This window comes from Carcharodon carcharias, chromosome 2 (assembly GCF_017639515.1).
Source record: "Carcharodon carcharias isolate sCarCar2 chromosome 2, sCarCar2.pri, whole genome shotgun sequence".
Classification (NCBI taxonomy): domain Eukaryota; kingdom Metazoa; phylum Chordata; class Chondrichthyes; order Lamniformes; family Lamnidae; genus Carcharodon; species Carcharodon carcharias.
The window spans coordinates 40,998,935-41,021,864 of NC_054468.1; the positions used below are offsets into that span (position 1 = coordinate 40,998,935).

Here is a 22,930-nt window from a genome sequence, read left to right on the forward strand (position 1 = left end):
TTCTTTTCGTGTGTTGCATAGAACCCTTTGCTGAGTCCATCAGGAAGGATCCGGGCATAAGAGGAGTGACGATCCCAGGTAGTGGAGGCACTCAGATCAAAGTCTCCCTGTACATGGACGATGTCACCGTCTTCTGCTCGGATCCGCTGTCGGTGCACAGACTTATCCACATCTGCGACCGTTTCGAACTGGCCTCGGGAGCCAAGGTAAATCGTGGGAAGACCGAGGCCATGTTCTTTGGGAAATGGGCTGACCGATCCTTTGTCCCCTTCACTGTCAGGGCTGATGGCCTGAAGGTGCTGGGGATATGGTTCGGAGGGACCAGGGCACGCGTTAGAAACTGGAAGGAGCGAGTGTCTATGGTGAAAAGGAAACTGGGCATGTGGGAGCGACGCTCCCTCTCCATTGCGGGTAAGAACCTGGTCATCAGGTGTGAGGCACTCTCGCTGTTGCTGTACGTGGTGCAGGTCTGGCCCATTCCACACTCCTGTGTGGTGGCGATCACCTGAGCCATCTTCCGCTTTATCTGGAGGTCGAAAATGGATCGTGTCCACAGGGACACGATGTTCAAGCCTCTAGATAAAGGGGGAAAAAACGTGCCCAACATCGCCCTCATACTGATGGTCACCTTTGTGTGCAGCTGCATCAAGTGGTGCGTAGACCCTCAGTATGCAAACACCAAGTGTCACTACATGCTGAGGTTCTACCTGTCCCCGGTGTTGCGAAGGATGGGTCTGGCCACGCTGCCGTGGAACGCTCCAAGTAGTTGGACTGTGCCGTACCACCTGTCCCTCGTGGGAAAATTTATGCAGAGAAACACCTTCGACCACAAGTCCGTCAGGCAGTGGTCGGCACGTAACGTCTTAAAGGCCCTGAGGGAAAAGGAGAGGGTGGATCCTGTGGGATGGTTCCCTGAGCAGACTGACAAAGTCATTTGGCAGAATGCCTCATCACCAGAACTTTCCAACAAACACCAAGATGTAGCTTGGCTGGTGGTGAGAAAGGCCCTCCCTGTAAGATCCTTTCTACACGCCAGGAGTCTCACCCCCTCTGCACGTTGCCCTCGAGGTGGCTATGGTGGGGAAGAGACCGTTGTTCACCTCCTTGTAGATTGTGTCTTTGCAAAGAAGGTCTGGAGAGAGATGCAGTGGTTGTTGTCGAGGTTCATCCCGAGCAGTTCTGTGACAGAGGACTCTGTGCTCTACGGGCTGTTCCCAGGGACACACACCGAGACAAACATCAACTGCAGCTGGAGGATCATCAACTCGGTGAAAGACGCTCTTTGGTCTGCCCGAAACTTGTTGGTTTTCCAGCGCAAAGAGTTGTCCCCGACCGAGTGTTGCAGACTGGCACTTTCCAAGGTCCAGGACTACGTGCTGAGGGACACAGTTAAGCTTGGGGCAGCCGCCGCAAAGGCGCAATGGGGAAGGGTCGCTGCCTAAGACCTTTCTGCCACAGTGCACTGGGGGGCTGGGAACTATAAAGAGCCCCTCAGGCTGTACAGATTAAAATGTATGTCTGCCAATGATTGAAATATTCATTATTTTTTCTGTTACACCTTGTGTTTCATGTTGTAAAAGTTGAACCTGTTTGTATTTTTGTAATGGTGATTTGAAATGGTTCGAAATGTTTTTGAAGATTTATGAATAAAGTATATTTTTGCAAAAAAAAAGCTAATGTAAAGCTTACTGGTTTACCTGCATACAGTGCAGCTTTCATACAACATATAATACCAGAAGGGAGAGAGACATTTGTCAGTTTGGCTTTGTTTAATCAATTCACAGAACAGTGCATTCTGTATAGTTCTATCATCCAGTAATATACAGTAATTGAAAAATGGCCAGAGAATATATACTCAGCACTATTGCTAGAATATATTTTTCATATAACATAGAAATACATGCAGGTTTCTTTTTCCTTAAAAAAGAGGTTCTTGTAGAAGTGAACAGAACAGAATTAGACTAAAAAGTTTATTAAAATAAAAATTAGCATAGATTTGTTGGGCTGAATTCGCTGTTTCTATCCTGTTCCCTTCTATGATCTTCAAGCTGCAGGATGGAAGGGGAATGGAAAGTTGGACAAATGGGCAATAATTTTCTGCATGGCTGGCTCCTGAAATGACCTGCTTTGTTTAAATAATTGTAGAGCTACTGATTGCTGGAATAAGTAGTCAAAATCACAGCCTTTCTCATCCCCGAACCTTTCCGTGTCGCAAACTTCAAATTGGAAATTTGAAAGACAACACAAGAGGGAACCTTAGTGCTCCCTGATCATAAATAAAGAAGTGGGGATCAGTTAAAATGGAGTAGTTCGATTTCTTGCTCTGTTCCATTCCCCATTTCAATGCCTCTGTTTTGGGGTTGATTGGCATCCCCATTTAGGCGCCGCACCAGGTAAGGCCGTTGAGAAGCCAGCAAAGCCCTCTAAAGTAGGTTTTAAAAAATAATTGTTCAACAGGCAAAAAGGAAAAGTACTCTTCTATACGCAGGTAGTCCAGGCACCTGCTGTCTTGGACTCCTTTTTGCACTACACCCAGCCATAATACCCTCACAACACAGCAGCTCCTGGGTTTAACTTGCTGCAGGCATTCAAGTGTTGCTTTCCACCCAAAACAAATGAACAGTTAATATTCTGTGCCGGATTCCTGTTTGTTAAAAATCAGCCCTTGGGATGCTTCAAATTCATAGGTACAATGGAACATGATACGGTCTTATATGCTCCATTTTTAAGTTATATACTTTTGCCTTTTTAATTTTCCCCCTCTTGCACTATTCCCTAGTCCACTGCCACCAGATGTGACTATACCACTGGATGTCAACCCTGAATTCAGAACCAGAGTGTCTCAAGCATGCTTCGAACCTTGTACCTTCTGGTTCGCAAGTGGGATTGCTTCCTCTAAGCCAATAGCTTACTCCCATGACTATGCTCTTAGACTGCTTTGGTTGGAGGAAGTTTAACTTTCTTGGCCAGTTAGGATTGGTGTGGTGGTTGTAGGCCGGGGGCAGGGTTGGGGGGGGCGGGGGGGGGGGGGGAGTAGATGGGTGGAGATGGGGGCAGGGAGGTGGTGCGGTGGTCATGTGTGGTGGTGTGTTGGCACAGGCAGAGCACAGGAAACCTGGAAGATGGGATTCCCTCTCATACCTCAGAGTTTTTACACAGTGTGTGAGAGACATCACCAACAGATTCCTGGACTGCAGGAGGTGGACCGATCCAATTTCAGCTGTTGGGGGAAATCGGAGGCCTTGATGGGGGAAGGGCAGTGAGAGGTGGCAAGGTTGGGGGAATGGGTGTACAATGACAGGGTGCTGGCCAGGCAGACATATGGGAATGCACTTGCCTCCTGATCCAGCACCCCCTCAGGGCTCAGGAAACCTGACCGGTCAGAATTGGATTTAAAATTGTGAATAAAAACGAAGCAACCTCATTATAATGTTAACTGCCAACCCACATCATGGGAGTGAGTTGGTTACCTGTCCCCTGCCTCATCTCCTGTTAAAACAGGAAATGGGTGAGTTGGGATTCTACCTTTTAACCCCAAGCCCTCTCAATTTTGGGTGGTAAAATTTACCCCCATTCCATGAACCTGACTCGACGGTAAAGGGTGGCAGTTAATTGAGTAGGAAAACAAAACGCTTTGATTTTTCTCATGACAGTGACATCATCCGGCTTTGCCCCTACCTCAGCTCAAATTTTACTTCATGCCTTTATCATTTCCAAACTCCTAGGTGGCCTCCAACCTTTCACACTCAATAAACATAAGCTCATTCAACACTCTGTGCTCGTATAATATTCTGTGTGGCCCTGACTTCATTGTGATTTGCTGGTTCCTTCCAATATCTCAAATTTAAATTATCTTCCTTGTGTTTAATTCCCTCTAGTGCTGCAATCCTCTGAACTCTCCGTAACTCTGATTCTGGCCTTCTGGGCATATTCTCCCCGCATTTGCCACTGCTGGCCGTCTCTTCAGCCACTGAGGCTTCATGCCCCAGTATTTCAATCTAAATCCCTGTACTTCCTTGTTCTTTAAGGCCCTCTTTAAGATCCACCTCTCTGATCAAGCTTTTTGGTCAAATTTTGTAGTCTTTTATTCTAATCTTGGTGTCTCCTTTTCCTACAGGGAAGGCAAATACAACATCCACAAATATATTATGTAACATGGTTCTTTGCAAATTAAACTTGCAGCAGCATTAACATAGGTGCGTTATGGGAGCAGTTAGGTGTCATTTTTCTGCATTCCATCCACAATGGAATGTCTTTGTTATCACAACAAATGCTAAATTTGGACATTCTTAAAGTACAAGTATATTGTCTTCCAACAGGTATATTGCCCTTTCATATAATTAGCCTTTGCACTTCACCGTTTGTTCGGGGTCCTCGATAACTATATGAGTTAAGCTACTTTCATTTATCAGACTTAAACTCATGGTTCAAGCCTTGTCTAATTACGTGCTCTATCTGCAGGGTTGCTTCACACAAACTCCAAAATCTGACAAAATATTAATACTAGGATTGCAATAATTAGGCAGTTATAGCCCTGCTGTGGCTGACGTCAGTATGAAGCACAGTTAATCAGCGGCATGGATAATTAGCTTCATTTTAGGGAGGAGATTTAAACCCTCAAATACTCCAAATTACACAATTCCAAATTGACCTGAACCAAGTCAAGACTGATGAATAAATAGGTGATTTCGAAATCACTTAAAACTGAATTAAAATTATAGTTTAATATTCAGAATTTATTTCCTTTTTTTAATAATATACAAACTTATGCTTCAATAAGTAACGCCAGTTCAAGCCTCTTCAAGGTAATTTTGTGCTTCTATTTACTATCAATCACTGTAATGGTAACCATGGAATATTTTGTGTAACTCAAGGCTGCTGGTTGTTTTGCTGATACACATTGGAGATATTTTGTTGGGGATGTTTGATTAATCATGTGGGCAAGAGAATAGATAATTTCTGAAGCACAGCATTTCTCATCTAAAAAGCACAATACTAGCAGATTAGCTTGCAGTCAAACTTCATACAGAGCAAAACAAAGGAAGAGATTAAAAATTTGACACAAGAAAGCACAATTTAACAAAGTATGGAAATTCTGATTGCTATCTGCAGCCTCTTTTATACTGGCACTGGTTTATTTTGGATTCCAGCACCCAAGATCTGACTCTGCATTTACACTGCTAACTCCAACTCACTTATGCCAATAGCAGCCAATAATTGACATTTGCTAAGTGCCTTAATGTACAAAATATTCAAGGGTGGTTATAGAGGAGAAGGAAAGACAAACAGAATAGAAGTAAACAGAATGGATAACAAACAATTAGGAAAGAAGATCAAAAGTTTGATTAAAAAGGGTTTTGAGGAGATTTTAAAAGGTGAAAAATGATTGTGGAGAGAGGAGTGGTTTAGAGATAGAATTTCAGAGGCTGTTGAAGGCTGTGCCACAAATAATGGACAAATGAAGCAGGGCATGAACAAAAGGAGGACCAAAGGGTACAGGAGAAGTATAAGTCTTGAGGAGGCCACAGAAATAGGCTGTGGTGCGGCTTGAGGGGTTAGTGGGTGAAGATAAGTATTTAACTTCAATGTATTGAGGGAAAGGAGCTAATGTAGGCTAGAGTGGACAGAAGTGGGACTTAATGCAGGACCAAGCATGGGCAGCTGAATTTTGAACAGAGTGGAGTTTATGAAGGGGGAAATCGAGGGAGTTGGTAAGGAGCACATCAGTGATGTCAAGTCAAGAAGTGTCAATGTGTTTCAGCGGCAACAGGAGTGGGGGAAAGTGACGTCAAAGAAATGGGATGAATTAAGTGACCTTGTTTATGGATTGGACATGGTGCTTGAAGTTTAGCTCTGGGTCGAAAAGGATATCAAGGTTTTGTAAGGTTTCCTTCAGCCTGAGCAAGTGATGAGTGTAATCAGTAACAAGGAAGCAGAAAAAATGATTGAGGTAGAAAAAATGGCTTTGGGCTTCCCAGTGTTCAGATGGAAGAAATTTGACTCATCTACAACTTTATGTTTGAGAGTGCAGAGGCTGTTGAGAGAAGTTTGATCCATCTACACAGGTGTAGCAGAATGAAGCCTAGGAAATCAGGAGCAGAAACCAGCCCAAAAGCCCAAAAGGAAATCAGTGGCATATGTGATGATCAGCCCAGAACACAACAGATTGAGCAGAGGAATAAACTTCTGCCCAAGAGCCTGTACAACAGTAAGCAAAGCCTTGAAAATAGCTGTAGACTCACAAATCCATGAAAAACAGGATCTACTGTTTCTAGATAAGGGAGCCATCTTTAGCAGGGTAAACACACGAGGCTGAACCTTTGCGATGTAGGCAAGAAACTGGAGCTGAGTCTGTTTCTGGGTCAGGAACCCACCTCCAGTCGGAAACTGATTAAAGTTCAGACATCTGCTGCACCAGAGGGAAGCAAAATGGCAGGAGGGAGGTGGAGGCCTGAGGCCTGGTGCCTCGGGCAGGACAGACCCTCGCTTCATTGATTCTGATCTGGATCTAATGATGGAGGCCATGAGGGAGAAGAGGGAGGCCCTCTCCCCAGAGGATGGCACGAAGTAGTCATCTCGTCATGCATCAAGAGAAACTATGTCCAGCGTTATCTCCGCCTGCCTGCAATTCCTCCTCCTCTCTTACCCCCTGTCCTTCCTTGATGAGAATCTCCTTCGAGTGCCTCACTGTCCTCAAGAACCAGACCTCTCTGCTCTGGAGGACCATGTTGCAGAGCTCAGCAACCACCACAGTGACAGAGACCCTTGCAGGAGGGTATTGGAGGGCACCACCTGACTGCTATAGGCACCATTTCTTCACAAGCCCAATGCCTATTCAATGGTTGGCCTAGTGGGCAGGTGAATCTGGTTGAATTGCCTCCGCACCTCTGACTGGGGCTCCCACAGAGGAGTGACTAGCCATCTCTTCAAAGGATCTCCCTTGTATGCTGGAACCCATCCATGCTGTTTGGCTGTTGGAGTGAAAATCTGAGGCATTATGGGCTGGCAGAGGGTGAAGGAATCATGGCAGCTGCCTGGAAAGTGAGCATATACATGCAAGAAGCTCATGTTATGGGCACAAACAAGTTGAACATTGAGGGATTGGGTGCCCTTCCTGTTGTCAGATCTTACTGGCTGGTCACTGGGGGGTGCCTGATGGCCACATGGGTGCAATCGATGATACCCTGCTCATGGAGAAATCCAGTGATGATAGCAAAATCTGATGTTCTCTGTCACTGCAAGGGCATTAAAGGAATGTGCCGTCCAACTCTGGCAAAGAGGATATCAATGACCAGTGAGATGCAGTGGTGTGCAACCATTTTGAGATGCCACTAAGGTGCCAATTCTTCTTTGGCAAAAGCCAGAACAAAGATGTTCAAGGCCACAGTGACTTTGATGGCTACTGGCAGGGGCAAGGCAACCAGTGCTCCGACGTACAAGGTCTTCGGCAACCTGGGCACAGATCTCTGTGACTATCTGCCTGGAGAGTAGCAGTCTCCTGCAGCATTAGTTCTCAATCACCTCCAGGTAGCTGTGTCTTTGGTAGTGGATCCTGTGTCAAGGGATTGGCTTCCATTGTCCACCTGCCCTTTCCTCTCTCATGCCCTCATGATTGTCGGGGTGCCAGCCTTTCTGCAGAAGGTTGCCCCTCATCACCACAGGGCCCAAAATTGGACGGTCATGCCCCTATTACCACTTAAAGCCTTCTTGGCAGGTGACCATCCAACTGTCCTCGACAGCCTCGCCTCCTTGCTCTTGTGCCCCTGTGATGCCAGGTGAGTTCTGGGGCTATTTAAAGCCTGGGTGCCCACTTTCACTGAAATCCCCCTATATCAACTGCTCAGTCCCCCTTTACCTTGCTGGGCCACTCATGGGTCTGGGGCGATGCCACAGGGCATCCAATATTGGCTCCCATTCTTCAGCTGCCAGCCTTCAATTGGACAATTTCTGACCGCATGGATAAGTTGGAACGTTAGCCCCTGACAAGCTCTTAACGAGCTTCTTAACAAGTTTAATTGGACTCAATTGGCAGGAGTGTGGGATATTTGTCCCTATTTCCCCATGTTCTGGTGAGAATTGCCAGTGCCAGGATCATGCCTTGAAACTGACATGCTGCTTGGCGCCAGTATTTTTGGAGTCCAAATCCCCCATTCCTCACTTTTGGTGGGGGCGGCGGTGGGAGAGATGGGGGACCCTGAAAATTCAGCCCAAGTTGTTTATATATTTGACAAAGGCAAATTGAATTAAAACAATGCCAGTATAAGAGTAGCCCGAATAATGTGCTTTGGTCTGGCTCCTGGGGAAATGGCACTGTGCAGATAAAACAGTGAAAATTTACAAAATATTCTTAATAGTCAAGTTGTTTTTGAGTAAGGAATTATCAATCAATGGTCATTGGGAATTTGGGAATCACATAGAATTTACAGGTTTTGAATGGATACATAATATTTTCCACATTGTGAACACCTGAGAAAGCACAGACTTATTTAATGTTCATTTACTGAAATATTGGTCATTGTTTTTCTTTCAAGGAGTATATTGGAGGCAGTGAATGATTTTCCAGTGTGCCCGAATGAGCTCACTTATATTTGAAATGACACAGGATTCTTTAGAACAGTGGCATTAAAAATAGACTCTGGCGTCTTTGATGTACAAAAACCAAAACAAATCACCCACTCGTCCCACAGGTAAAGCTAAAGCTGTTGCCTATTTTGACTTCCCTTTCTGCTGCCCAGTTTGCACCATTCTCAAACTGTTTTGTTGTAAACAAAAATCCTAAATTGAGTTATGACACTGCTCCAGCTCTTTAAAAATAACACCAGCTTAAGGGTGTTTTTCTTAATCTTTAATAAAGTGACGCATCAATTTCACCCACAAATCTTGGCATACGTACTTAATACAAAAAATTGGATTGCTATTTTTGTGCATCTAGGACACAAATTACTTGAACAATCTGATCGAAGCCACAAAGGCATAAACTTACTACTGCTGTGGCAGCAAGTATGCCAACTTATTTATTAGTGTGGTGTCATGAAATCCATTGATCTTTGTGTCCAGAAGCAGGATGCAGGTCTACTCACCCACAAGTGAATGGTAGCCAAACAAGCTGCTCAAAGGCCTATTGAGGCCTGTTGTCAGAGGCCGAATGGAATTTTCTAGTTGGTCTCCAGGCCCCAACAGGCGATGGAGGACAATGCAGTTGCCTGTAGCTGGCTTCCCAGCAGCATGAGACTTGCAGGCCAGAACTCCAGGCAGGCTTAGAAGCCCTCCCTGCCTTCCTGGGCCATAAACTGCTCTGTGAAGGAGATCCCTCTCCACAATGGTGGCCTGGCTGTAAAACTTGGAGAGAAGGCACTTCCATTTTGTGGCATCTTCTCCCTCACTTACTACCATGGTATCCTGCTGCTGCTTTCCTTAATTGGACAGTAAGCACGCCCTCTGGTCATTAACTGGCTGCTTCGGGATAAATCGCATTGAGTGGCTGTTTCCCAGACAATGCGGGTTTCTGAACCCCATTGGAGCCTGACAGAGATTCAGGTGCTCACAGCAAAATCCTACCCAAGGGTTAGAATTTTATATTTGATGCACTGGAGGGACCAGAGGCCAATGTACATCAGAAGGGATGGTGGTGATAGATTAGCAGGGGATGCTTCACAAAGGCTTTGAGCAGCAGAAATTGGAGTGTCTTGAAGTTTACAGAGCTTAGAAGATTGGGTATTGGGAGAGTGGGGGCAGGTGGTGCAGTGTGGGAAATGTGGGCCAGGAGAACTACCTGCTGTCCTTTCATCTTCCAAGTCTATTGCTGTGTCATTTATATTTTCCCTTTTTAAAAGCCCCCATAGTCTATGCCTTGTTGCCTGCTTTTATTAAACATTCCATGTTCTAATAATCCTGAGTAGAAAAAACTTCTAAAAATCTCCTTCGGTATTCTACTGAAAATCCTGAGTCTAGCGGGTATAATCTTAGTTTATCACCTGGGTGTAAAACTGGTATAATGCATTGGCTGCTTATTATAGAAAATGTATTATTTCATTTGTACTGATTTACGTAGAAAATCTGTGTCTCTTGTTACCAATTTTCCAACTAGTGGAAACGACCTTTCATCTTTTAGTCTTCCTATTCAAAATTTTTGAAAACCTCACAATTTTCCACTGAAACTTTTTCTGTTCTAGTGAAAAAGTCAAATTTTCAACTCTTCCTTCATAACTATAAATGCACATATCTGATATCATTTTAGTGTATCATTACTATACCCTTTCCATCATTCTCAAATCCTCCCTATAATAGGATTCTCAAAATTGCAAACAATCCTCCCAACTAATACCTTGCCCGAATTGAATCCACATTGCTTGTTTTTGTATTCAGTGTTGCATGTATACATAAAACAGAATCCCATTTAGCCTTTCTACCTGCATTTCCTACTTGAGATATCTTTGTATCTGCATCTATCCAACTGTATATTAAGGTAAGGTTCTTTCCGATATAGGGTCATTTAAACAGGAATTGGAAACAAGAATATGAAATGATACAGGAAGCACAGGATCATGAATGTCCATTTATTGATGGCCAGACTTTTCCTGTACCAAGGCCCAGATCTTCAGTTAGAGTCGGAGACGTTAGGCAGTTCTGACTTACTTACCTGGATAGTTACCCCGAAAATGTTAGACAGAAAAATCCTAGTGTAGCTCCTGGGTAACTATACAACTGACCCTCAATCACCCACACTGAGCCTCCTCCCACCTGACTCCACCACCACACCCCCCCCCCCACCCCCAAAACAACCTGAGTTGACCTCACCACCTGATTCCCCCCCTGAACCCCTGACTCCCCTGAACCGATCTCACCATCCTATCCCATTACCCACTTACCTTACCCACCCTATCCCATTACCCACTTACCCACCTTAACCCTGTGCCCACCTACCCCCTTACCCACTTACTTTACCCAACACACCCTCCTACCCAACCTACCCCATTATCTGACACGCCCACCCCCTTATCCCTTTACCCACCATACTCCCTTACCCACTTACCCCCTTGCCCACCCTACCTTCTTACCCCCTTACACCACCCAGCCTACCCCCTTAGCCCTTACCTCATACCATACCTCCTTACACTCTTACCTTCTCTCATATATTTTCACAGAAGCTTTGGGACATTTAAACTCTTTATTTAGCAGAATACGGCAGCTAGTGCTGTAAAAAGAGGGCGTGGATAAGAGAAAGAGATAAAAAGGACACAAGACAAAGAGAGTGTTAATGGTAGTGTTAAAGACTAAAAGGATGTTGATAGTGGCATAAAAGTAAGATAGCAGAACAAGGGTCAGTGATCTGTAAAAGCACAACATAGAAACAAGTGACAGATGGCTCTATAAGGGGGAGGGGGTTTGGGATGAAAGGATGAAAAAAGGGATTTAAAAATACATATATTTTTAAATAAATAAATAAAAATAAACACAAATTTTAAAAATTGGATTAAGAAAGGGGTAAAGATGGAAGATAGTGTTCATGGCCTGAAGTTGTTGAACTCAGTGTGAAGTTTGGAAGGCTGTAAAGTGCCTAATCGGAAGATGAGGTACTGTTCCTCCCGTTTATGTTGGGCTTCACTGGAAAGGCTTAACTTTTGGACTTAACATTGAGTTCAGAAACTTCAGACCATGAACACTCTTCTCCATCTTTACCCCTATCTTAATCCAATTTTTAATATATATATTTTTATCATTTTTCCCCAACCTACTCCCCACCACAGGGCCATCTGTCATTTGTTTCGAAGTTGTGCTTTCATAGAGTGCTGATCTTTGTTCTGCTACCTTACCCTTATGCCAATATCAGCACCTTCTTTCGTCTTTAACATTACTATTAACACTCCCTTTGTCTTGTGTCCATGACATCTTTGTCGATCTCTCCTGAGCTCCCACCTATCCCCAACCTTCTACTTTGCTCCACCCCCTCTTAAACAGTATAAAATCCAGCACATTTCTACTTCTCTTTAGCTCTGAAGAAGAGTCATATGGACTCGAAACGTTAACTCTGTTTCTCTCTCCACAGATGCTGCCAGGCCTGCTGAGTTTTTCCAGCATTTTATGTTTTTATATTGTACATAATCAAATGCTCACTACTATATTCAAAGGGACTAACTAGGACACCATTAAAGATTAAATAATGTCATTGTTACTTCATGGAAGAAAACAGTGCCACGTAATGCTTATTAATGTACAAGTTTATGGGGAATATATTAATGGCCTACCTTCATCAGGATGAAAACCACTAGGGTCACAAAGACATTTGCTCGGGGATTCTTCCAGGCTTCTGAAATCCCAATGTAGTCAAATTCTTCAGAAATTCCTTGTTTGGCCCAAGTCCTGTTATCAAACAAAGTGACCAATGTTTCCTTCTGGGTGAGCTATGGACCAAACATAGTGAATTCGATTAATAGGTTTTACAAAAACATACCTACAAGTGAAAAACAAATCAACAAAGAGTTGAACAGGCTTTGAGATTAAACAACAGCTCTCCAGCTGTTTAACAATTGGACACATTAAAATCAACTCAAAAGCATCACTTTAAAATGCAACAATGAATGTAACAAAGCTGTATGACTGCATAGTATTTATTTAAGGAGTAATAATAAATATCAAATTCCTCATGTTGATTTCTAAGCCACTGCCTTTTCTGCTGGCAAATTACACCAATACTGGACTTCACAAATTTGTGCATAATCTTGTTCTACCCTCTTTAGCAAACACAATGACATTTCAAAGATCAACAGCATATGTTGCAATTTTGGAGGATAAATTGCTTTCATTTTCACCTTTTACTCAGAATAATTGGAATTTTGTAACCAACGATGTGACTAACAATGTGAAAATTTCTTCTATTGATCAATATTTTTAGTTAGTGTGATAGCCTAATCAGCTGTTCATGAGCAATGCTATGCTGACATGAGAAGCAATTAGATAGATGGTGCTGGGCAATTGCAGCTCATTGTTTTGAATTCTCTTGTATAAAATGCAATTATGAATATGCAATGTTAATTATGAAACAGTGTAATAACCAGATTGCAGCCATCTGCTCTAATTTGCAAGAAACATGCATTTATTAGTGGCTTTCAAAATGAGAGCAGTCATGAAAGAACATGGGTTTAAAGACGATTTGATTAAAATAGTGCCCAAGGCAATCTCTGAAAGGGACTGCAAGAAAGGGCACTGCAGTGATGAGTCACCGGGCAGTTAATTGAGGAACAGGCTGCCAACTGACCAGTTCACATACCCCATGTTTATTGAAATGATAGATTAAAGGCTTAAGAAAATCTTTCATTCCGCTTGATAGTATATAGTTTATATATATTTATATATACATACATATATAAATGTCAAATACACAGGAAGTGGCGGCACCAATTAATTTCTTCCAGACAAGTCAAGCAGGATTTTAATAGTTTATATATTTGGGATTTAAAAGTTTGCCCTGTTTCCTTCCAAAAGCTGCAAAGGAAATTATGAAGTCTCCTTGTTGGCAGCCTGTAACCTGCAGATATATTTTTAGCACTTGGAAGAGGCACCTGTGATTTGTGCAATATTCAATGAAAATTCCCAAAACAGGTGAGAGGAATAACAGAACAATTAATGAACTGAAGGGATACTGGCCCCTTTGGTAGTTCACACAGATTAGATTTTAATTTAAAGATATTAACAATTCCAATTGCAATCTCTCCTCTTTTGCTCACTTCATCCTCAATGTTCAGGGTACCACAGACAATTTGGTCTGAATAAATCTTCTGTTTAAAATCAGCCAATTTTAAAATTCAATTAGCAGAAGCTGCCAACATTTAGCTACATGAAACTTTTACAAGGATTAGTGCATGTCTTTGTGTCTGTAGTTAAACTGCCAGTTTAGCATTGGCGTGAAACAATTACTGCTTTGGTAAGTGATCTGGTAAGATAAGTGATTGGTTGGTGAGTATTTTCGCCATTTATCTCGTGAAACTCAGGAAATGTAATAGTAATTGTAAAGTTTATTATTAGTCCTAACTTCTTACAAGTAGTAGTACACACCTTATTAGGTGTGGTAGGGTTTATTACTTATAAATTGATTTATGAAAAATAAATTAATTTATACACAATAAAGATGGCAGAGCAGGTGATGTGTTGTGGCTGCAGTATGTGGGTTCTGGTGGACACCCCCCCTGTGATCCATGGTAACTGCATCTGCCGTAAGTATCTGCGGCTCGAGGAGTTTTGGCTCAGAGTCAATGAGCTGGAGGCTGAACTGCAGACACTGTGATGCATCAGAAAGGGGAGAGTTAGCTGGGCACTGTTGTAGAAGGCAGACACACCCCTTAGGATAAGGTTATCTGATTTAGTCAGTGATCAGGGGCAGGAGTGAGGCAGGCAAGCGGATCAAGAAGGTAAAAGTGGAGGTGCCTCAATTCTTACAATTTCTCAATAGGTTCAAGGTCTTTGCAGCTTGTATGAATGAGAACAGGGGCTGCAAGGTGGATGAATGAACTGATTGTGGCATTGTGGTACAGGAAGCCATTCAAGTGGGGGAGTAAATAGGAATTTTGTGGTAGTAGGGGGCAGCACAGTCAGAGGGATAGACATAGCTCTCCGTAGCTGAGAGTGAGAGCCCAGAAGGCTGTGTTGCTTGCCTGGTGCCAAGATTTGGGACATCTGCTCGGGACTGTAAAGGAACTTGCAGTGACGGGGGAAGGATCAACTGTCGTGGTCCATGTGGGGACCAATGATGTAGATAGGACTAAGAAAGAAGTTCTGCTTAGGGATTAGGAATCAGAGCTCTGAAGAAGAGTCATTCAGACTCAAAATGTTAACTCTGTTTCTCTCTCCACAGATGCTGTCAGATCTGCTGAAATTTTCCAACAGATTTCAGATATTCTAACATCTGCAGTATTTTGTTTTTGCATCACTGCAGGAGTTCTTCTGGGCAGTGTCCTTGGCCCAACCATTTCAGCTGCTTCAACAATGACTTTTCTTCCATCATAAGGTCAGAAGTGAGGATGTTCACTGACGATTGCACAATATTCAGCACCATTCACAACTCCCAGATACTGAAGCAGTCCATGTCCAAATGCAGCAAGACCTGGGGCAGAATCTTCTGTTCGGAGTGAGGGGGCGGGCCCCACACGCTGATATGTAAAATGATGCGTGGTGACGTCGGGCGTGCATCCCGAAGTCACTGCGCATCATTCTGATCTTTCGTTCAGCAGGCACGCACCGGAGTTGGCCACGCAGCTGCCGAACTGCCAAAGGCCTGTTAAGGCCATTAATAAAACACTTAAGCAATTTGACAGGGCTGCCCATCCAACCTTAAGGGTGGCGGGCAGATGAAGAGCCCAGGTGGCCTTTGCATTTTTCATGAAACATGAAGGAGTTATTAAATTAAACTAATAAATATGTTTTATACATTTCATAACAATGTCCTAGCTCATGTGATGCTGTCACATGGAGGGACATGTGAAAATTATTTTTTACCTTCTTTATTAAAAATTCTCATTCTGAAATTAACCTCCCCAGGCATGGTGCTGCCTCAGGGAGATTTCTGCGCTCTTTCACAACAGAGTACAGGCCCCGACTCTCCCTCCTCCCCCCACTCACACAGATAGTGCTGAGCGCTACCAGGCATGTGTCATGCTGGGCGGGCCTTAATTGGCACACCCACGTAAAATGCTGGTGTGCAGCCAATTGGCTCCACGCCCACCCCCGACTGGCCAGCCCGACGGTGAGAAAATTCTCCCCCTGGACAATATCCAGGCTTCAGCTGACAATTGACAAGTAACATTTGCATCACACAGTGCCGGACAGTGACCACCTCCAACAAGAGAGAATCTAACATCACCCCTTGAATTCAATGGCATCACCACCACTGAATCCCCCACTATCAACATCCCGGTGGTTACCATTAACTAGGAACTGAACTGGATTAGCCATATAAATACTGCGGCTACAAGAGCAGGTCAGAGGCTAGGTATTCTGCAGTGAGTAACTCACCTTCTGACTCCCCAAAGCCTGTCCACTATCTACAAGGCACAAGTCAGGAGTATGATGGAATATTCTCCATTTGCCTGCATGAGTGCAGCTCCCACAACACTCAAGAAGCTTGACACAATCCAGGACAAAGCGGTCCACTTAATTGGCACCACATTCACAAATATTCACTCCCTCCATCACCAACGAACAGTAGCAGCTGTGTGTACCATCTACAAGATGCACTGCAGAAACTCACCAAGGCTGCTTAGGCATCACCTTCCAAACCCATGACCGCTACCATGTAGAAGGACAAAGGCAACAGGCACATAGGAGCACCACCAAGGTGGATAAAGGGAAGTTCCCCTCCAAAATACTCACCATCCTGACTTGGAAACATATCGCTGTTCCTCCATTGTTGCTGGGTCAAAATCATGGAACTCCCTCCCTAACAGCACTGTGGGTGTACCCACACAACATGGACTGCAGCGGTTCAGGAAGGTAGCTCACCAGCACCTTCTCTAGGCCAATTAGGGATGGGCAATAAATGCTGACAAGTCCCCAGGACCTGAAGGCCTGCACACAAGGGTCTTAAAAGAAATGGCTGCAGAAATGGTAGTGGCATTGGTTATAATCTTCCAAAATTCCTTAGATTCTAGAAGGGTCCTAGCGGATTGGAAAATAACAAGTGTAACATCTTTATTCAAGGAGTGAGATAGAAGCTGGGAAACTATAGGCCAGTTAGCCTAACATCAGTCATAGCGAAATTGCTAGAATCCATTATTAAGGAGGATATAGAAAGATACTTAGAAAATCATAATGGGATAAAGCAGAGTCAACATGGTTGTGAAAGGGAAACTGTGTTTAGCAAATTTATTAAAGTTCTTTAAAGAATTAACAAGCAAGGTGGATAAAGGGAACCTGTAGATGTGGTGTACTTTGATCTCCAGAAGGCATTTGATAAAGGTGTCTCATCAAAGGTTACTACACAAAATAAGAGCTCATCATGTAGGGGGTAACATATTAGCGTGGATAAGGGATTGGTTGACTAACAGGAAGCAGAGAGTAGGGATAAATGGATCTTTTTTGGGTTAGCAAGCTGTAACTCTTGGAGTGCCACAGGGATCACTGCCGGGTTCTGAACTATTTACAATTTATACCAATGACTTGGCCGAAGGGACCAAACGTACGGTGGCTATATTTGCCAATGATATCAAGATAGGTAGGAAAGTAGATTGTCACGAGGAGATAAACAGCCTACAAAGAGATAAAGATGGGTTAAATGCATGGGCACAAAATTGACAGAGGGAGTATAATGTGGGAAAATGTGAACTTATCTTTTTTGGCAGGAAGACTAGGAAAGCCGTATAATATTTAAATGGTGAGAGATTGCAGAACTCTGCAGTACAGAGGGATCTGGGTGCCCCAGTGCATGAATCACAAAAGGTTAGTATGCAGGTACAACAAGTGGTTAGGAAGGTAAATGGAATGTTGGCATTTATTGCAGAATGGAATATAAAATGAGGGACATTTTACTGCAGCTTTACAGGGCCTTGGTCAGACCACATCTTTAACACTGTTATTTCAGAATAAGGAAGTTTGGTCTCCTCATTTGAAAGAGGATACATTTGCTTTCGAAGCAGTTCAGAGTAGGCTCACTTGACTCATTCCTGGGATGAAGGGATTATTTTATGAAGAAAGGTTGAACCCATTGGAGTTTAGAAGAATGAGAGATGATCTTAATAAAACATAAAAGATCCTGAGAGACTTTAATAGGGTAGATACCAGGAGGATGTTTCCTCTTACGGGGGGAGATTAGAACTAGGAGACATAGTTTAAGTATAAGAGGCCTGCCTTTTAAGATGGAGATGAAGAGAAAGTTTTTCTCTTAGAGTATCGTTAGTTTGTGGAATTCCCTTCCTCAGAAATCAGTGGAGGCTGGGCCATTGATTTTATTCAAGGTTGAGTTAGTTAAATTTTTGATAGACAAGGGAGCAGACAGGAAAGTGGAACTGAGATAACAATCATATCAGCCATGATCTTATTGAATGGCGGAGCAGGCTCAAGGGCCAAATGGCCTACTCCTACTCATATTCCTATGTCCCTGTGCTTTGAATTAATATTAAAGTGACAATTTACACCTGACTCAAGGTCCAATCTTACTCTGCAGCAAAGCAGCGCAAGATTCTCTAGCTGGGGTAATCTTCATTACTTTTGTTTGGCATGGCATGGCATGGGAATGTAGATCTAATGTGGCATTACACCTGGTCGCAAAGGGCTCAGGGAAATCACTGGACCTTAATTCAAATTTCTGAAGAGCCAATATTCTTCCTCCTCACTCTAAATATTTAAATTTGGAGCTGTTGAGAGAGAGTTTGTGCTTGCTCTCTCCTAACCAGGAGTTCAGACATATAGGAGACAAGCACTGCAAATAGGATTGTCTCTCCCTGGAACCTAAACTACTGCCACCAAACTGAGACTTGTTCTAGCAGTGTAAATGCACCCGGGAACAATGGTATACAAATAATGTTCAGAGTGGACTGCCAGACCAGGTAGACGTAAAGCAAATCTATCACTATATCAAATAAATGGTGCATTGAAACACTATTTGTTGGAGAAAAGCTTACAAATATTCAAACTTTAAAGCCCCTTAAATTTATGTTGGGCCTATATTTCTCAAAAGTAACTTTCACATTCAGGCTTTAAATTACCTCTAGACTTGGCTTCCTGGACAGTATTACTGAAATTACAAAATCATAGAACTTTTACAGTGCAGGTGGCCATTCGGCCAATCATTTCTGCACCAGCTCTCCAAATGAGCAATTCACTTAGCACGATTCTCTTGCCTTCTCCCATAACCCCGCACATTCTTTCTTTTTAGATAACAGTCTAATTCCCATTTTTATGCCTTGATTGACACTGCCTCCATCATATTCTCAGGCAGTGCATTCCAGATTTTAACCATTTGCTGCTTGAAAAATATTTTTCTTATATTGCTTTTGCTTCTTTTGCAAAATACTTTAAATCTGTGCACTCTCATTCTCGATTCTTCCAGGAGTGCAAAAAGTTTCTCCCTATCAATTCTGTCCAGACCCCTCAAAGTTTTGAATACTTCTATCAAATCTCCTCTCAGTCTTCTCTTCAAGGAAAACAGTCTTAACTTCTACAACCTATCTTCATAACAGAAGTTTCTCATCGCTGGAACCATTCTCATGGATCTTTTCTGCACTCTCTCCAATGCCTTCACATCTTTCCTAAAGTGTGGTGTCCAGAGCTGGGTACAATACTCCGGCTGAGGCTGAACTAGTGTCTTATAAAAAAACATAATCTCCTTGTCCTTGCACTCTATGCTCCTATTAATAAAGCCTAGCATACTGTATGCATTTTTAACTGCTCTCGCAACCTGTCCTGCCACTTTCAATCACTTATGCACAAATACACCCAGGTCCTCTGCTCCTGCAGTCCCTTTTAGAGTTGTGCCCTTTATCTTATATCCTCTCTCCAGGTTCTTCCGACCAAAATGAATCACTTCACATTTCTCCACATTGAACTTCATCTGCCACTAGTCTGCCCATTCCACCAACTTTTTTATGCCCTTTTCAAGTTCTACATTATCCTCCTCACAGTTTACCATGCTTCCAAGTTTTGTAATATTGGCAAATTTTGAAACTGTTCCCTGTACACCAAGGTCTAGGTCATTAATATATTTCAGGAAAAGCAGGGGGTCCTAACACTGAGCTCTGGGGAACTCCACTATCTTCCTTCAGCCTCAAAAACATCCATTATCCACTGCAGGCTGTTTCCTGTCTCTCAGCCAATTTTGTACCCATGTTGCTACTTTCCCTTTTATTCTATAAGCTTACTTTGCTCACAAGTCTGTTGTACGTCACTTTATCAAATGTCATCACTCTCATCAGTATTCAGAATTGAACACTGGTTGGAAAGTGGGATGCATTCAGGGACTCCTGAACTACCTGCCTGCTCCTTTTTGACTATCTGGTGATCACCCATTCCCTTTCTCCCTGCATATTATTAAGCTGTGGAGTGACCATACCTATAAATGTGCTGTCCACGAAGCTCTCAACCTTACAGAAGCACCGCAGTAACGCCAGCTGCTGCTTAAGTACAGAAACTCAGATCACAAGCTACTGCAACTGATGACACTTCCTGCAAAAATGGTTATCAGGACATGGGAAACCTCCTGGAATTCACACATAGCACAGGATGTGCACTCTTGAGGTTGGAGCAGCCCTGCCATTTCTCTATTTATTTACTAATAACCTTGTCACTGCTAATAAACCTTACCAATACAAATAAAGCTTTACCAATATTAATCAATCTTACTACTGATAAACCCTACTAATGCTTAATACACCTTACTAGTAGTAATAAACCTTACTTAAAATAGAAAATAAGACTCATCAGCTACTCACTTATTATTGTTATTAATAGCTGATATTTTTAACATTTGTTAAACTCCCAGGTGTTTAGACTCAGTCCCTGAGCAGCAATACTCACCAGCCAATCAACTTATCACTTTCCTATGATGTCACTGTTTATTTTCCTCAAACTTAGGGCACTCCTGAACTTTTTCCACAAGCTCCACTCCTCTCTGCCTCTCCCCCTGAAGGCAGAGTGCTGTAGGCCTTGCTCCCTGGGCTTTACTTATTAGCTCAGAGATAAAAACAAAAAAACTGCGGATGCTGGAAATCCAAAACAAAAACAGAATTACCTGGAAAAACTCAGCTCAAGACCTAAAGTTGTTGAATTTGATATTCAGTCCGGAAGGCTGTAAAGTGCCTAGTTGGAAGATGAGGTGTTGTTCCTCCAGTTTGCGTTGGGCTTCACTGGAACAATGCAGCAAGCCAAGGACAGACATGTGGGCAAGAGAGCAAGGTAGGGTGTTAAAATGGCAAGCGACAGGGAGGTTTGGGTCATTCTTGCGGACAGACCGCAGGTGTTCTGCAAAGCGGTCGCCCAGTTTACATTTGGTCTCTCCAATGTAGAGGAGACAACATTGGGAGCAACGAATGCAGTAGACTAAGTTGGGGGAAATGCAAGTGAAATGCTGCTTCACTTGAAAGGAGTGTTTGGGCCCTTAGACGGTGAGGAGAGAGGAAGTGAAGGGGCAGGTGTTGCATCTTTTGCGTGGGCATGGGGTGGTGCCATAGGAGGGGGTTGAGGAGTAGGGGGTGATGGAGGAGTGGACCAGGGTGTCCCGGAGGGAGCGATCCCTACGGAATGCCGATAGGGGGGGTGAAGGGAAGATGTGTTTGGTGGTGGCATCATGCTGGAGTTGGTGGAAATGGCGGAGGATGATCCTTTGAATGCGGAGGCTGGTGGGGTGATAAGTGAGGACAAGGGGGACCCTAACTTGTTTCTGGGAAGGAGGAGAAGGCGTGAGGGCGGATGCGCGGGAGATGGGCCGGACACGGTTGAGGGCCCTGTCAACGACCGTGGGTGGAAAACCTCGGTTAAGGAAGAAGGAGGACATGTCAGAGGAACTGTTTTTGAAGGTAGCATCATTGGAACAGATGCGACGGAGGCGAAGGAACTGAGAGAATGGAATGGAGTCCTTACAGGAAGCGGGGTGTGAGGAGCTGTAGTCGAGGTAGCTGTGGGAGTCGGTAGGCTTGTAATGGATATTGGTGGACAGTCTATCACCAGAGACAGAGAGTTCAAGGAAGGGAAGGGAAGTGTCAGAAATGGACCACGTGAAAATGATGGAGGGGTGGAGATTGGAAGCAAAATTAATAAATTTTTCCAAGTCCCGACGAGAGCATGAACAGCACCGAAGTAATCATCGATGTACCGGAGAAAGAGTTGTGGAAGGGGGCCGGAGTAGGACTGGAACAAGGAATGTTCCACATACCCCATAAAGAGACAGGCATAGCTGGGGCCCATGCGGGTCCCTCTCACTTCCTCCAAATAAAATGTGTGGCTATGGGTACCTGCATGGGCCCCAACTATGCCTGTCTCTTTATGGGGTATGTGGAACATTCCTTGTTCCAGTCCTACTTCAGCACCCTTCCACAACTCTTTGTCCGGTACATCGATGATTACTTCGGTGCTGCTTCATGCTCTCGTCGGGACTTGGAAAAATTTATTAATTTTGCTTCCAATCTCCACCCCTCCATCATTTTCACGTGGTCCATCTCTGACACTTCCCTTCCCTTCCTTGACCTCTCTGTCTCAATCTCTGGTGATAGACTGTCCACCAATATCCATTACAAACCCACCGACTCCCACAGCCACCTCGACTACAGCTCCTCACACCCCGCTTCCTGTAAGGACTCCATCCCATTCTCTCAGTTCCTTCGCCTCCATCGCATCTGTTCCGATGATGCTACCTTCAAAAACAGTTTCTCTGACATGTCCTCCTTCTTCCTTAACCGAGGTTTTCCACCCACGGTCGTTGACAGGACCCTCAACCGTGTCCGGCCCATCTCCCGCGCATCCGCCCTCACGCCTTCTCCTCCCTCCCAGAAACATGATAGGGTCCCCCTTGTCCTCACTTATCACCCCACCAGCCTCCGCATTCAAAGAATCATCCTCCGCCATTTCCGCCAACTCCAGCATGATGCCACCACCAAACACATCTTCCCTTCACCCCCGCTATCAGCATTCCGTAGGGATCGTTCCCTCCGGGACACCCTGGTCCACTCCTCCATTACCCCCTACTCCTCAACCCCCTCCTATGGCACCACCCCATGCCCACGCAAAAGATGCAACACCTGCCCCTTCACTTCCTCTCTCCTCACCGTCCAAGGGCCCAAACACTCCTTTCAAGTGAAGCAGCATTTCACTTGCATTTCCCCCAACTTAGTCTACTGTATTCATTGCTTCCAATGCGGTCTCCTCTACACTGGAGAGACCATACGTAAACTGGGCGACCGCTTTGCAGAACACCTGCGGTCTGTCCGCAAGAATGACCCAAACCTCCCTGTCG

General features: G+C 44.0%; 1 protein-coding gene across 1 annotated transcript in view; it reads right to left on the minus strand.

Annotated features, from left to right (window-relative positions):
• The window catches only part of LOC121269216 (chloride channel protein 2-like), a 611,614-nt gene that overhangs the window by 206,027 nt on the left and 382,657 nt on the right, over positions 1-22,930 (minus strand). Inside the window, exon 12 of the mRNA XM_041173762.1 lies at positions 12,246-12,401. Within this exon, the coding sequence (XP_041029696.1) occupies positions 12,246-12,401 (156 nt within the window). The remainder of the gene's footprint in view (positions 1-12,245; positions 12,402-22,930) is intronic.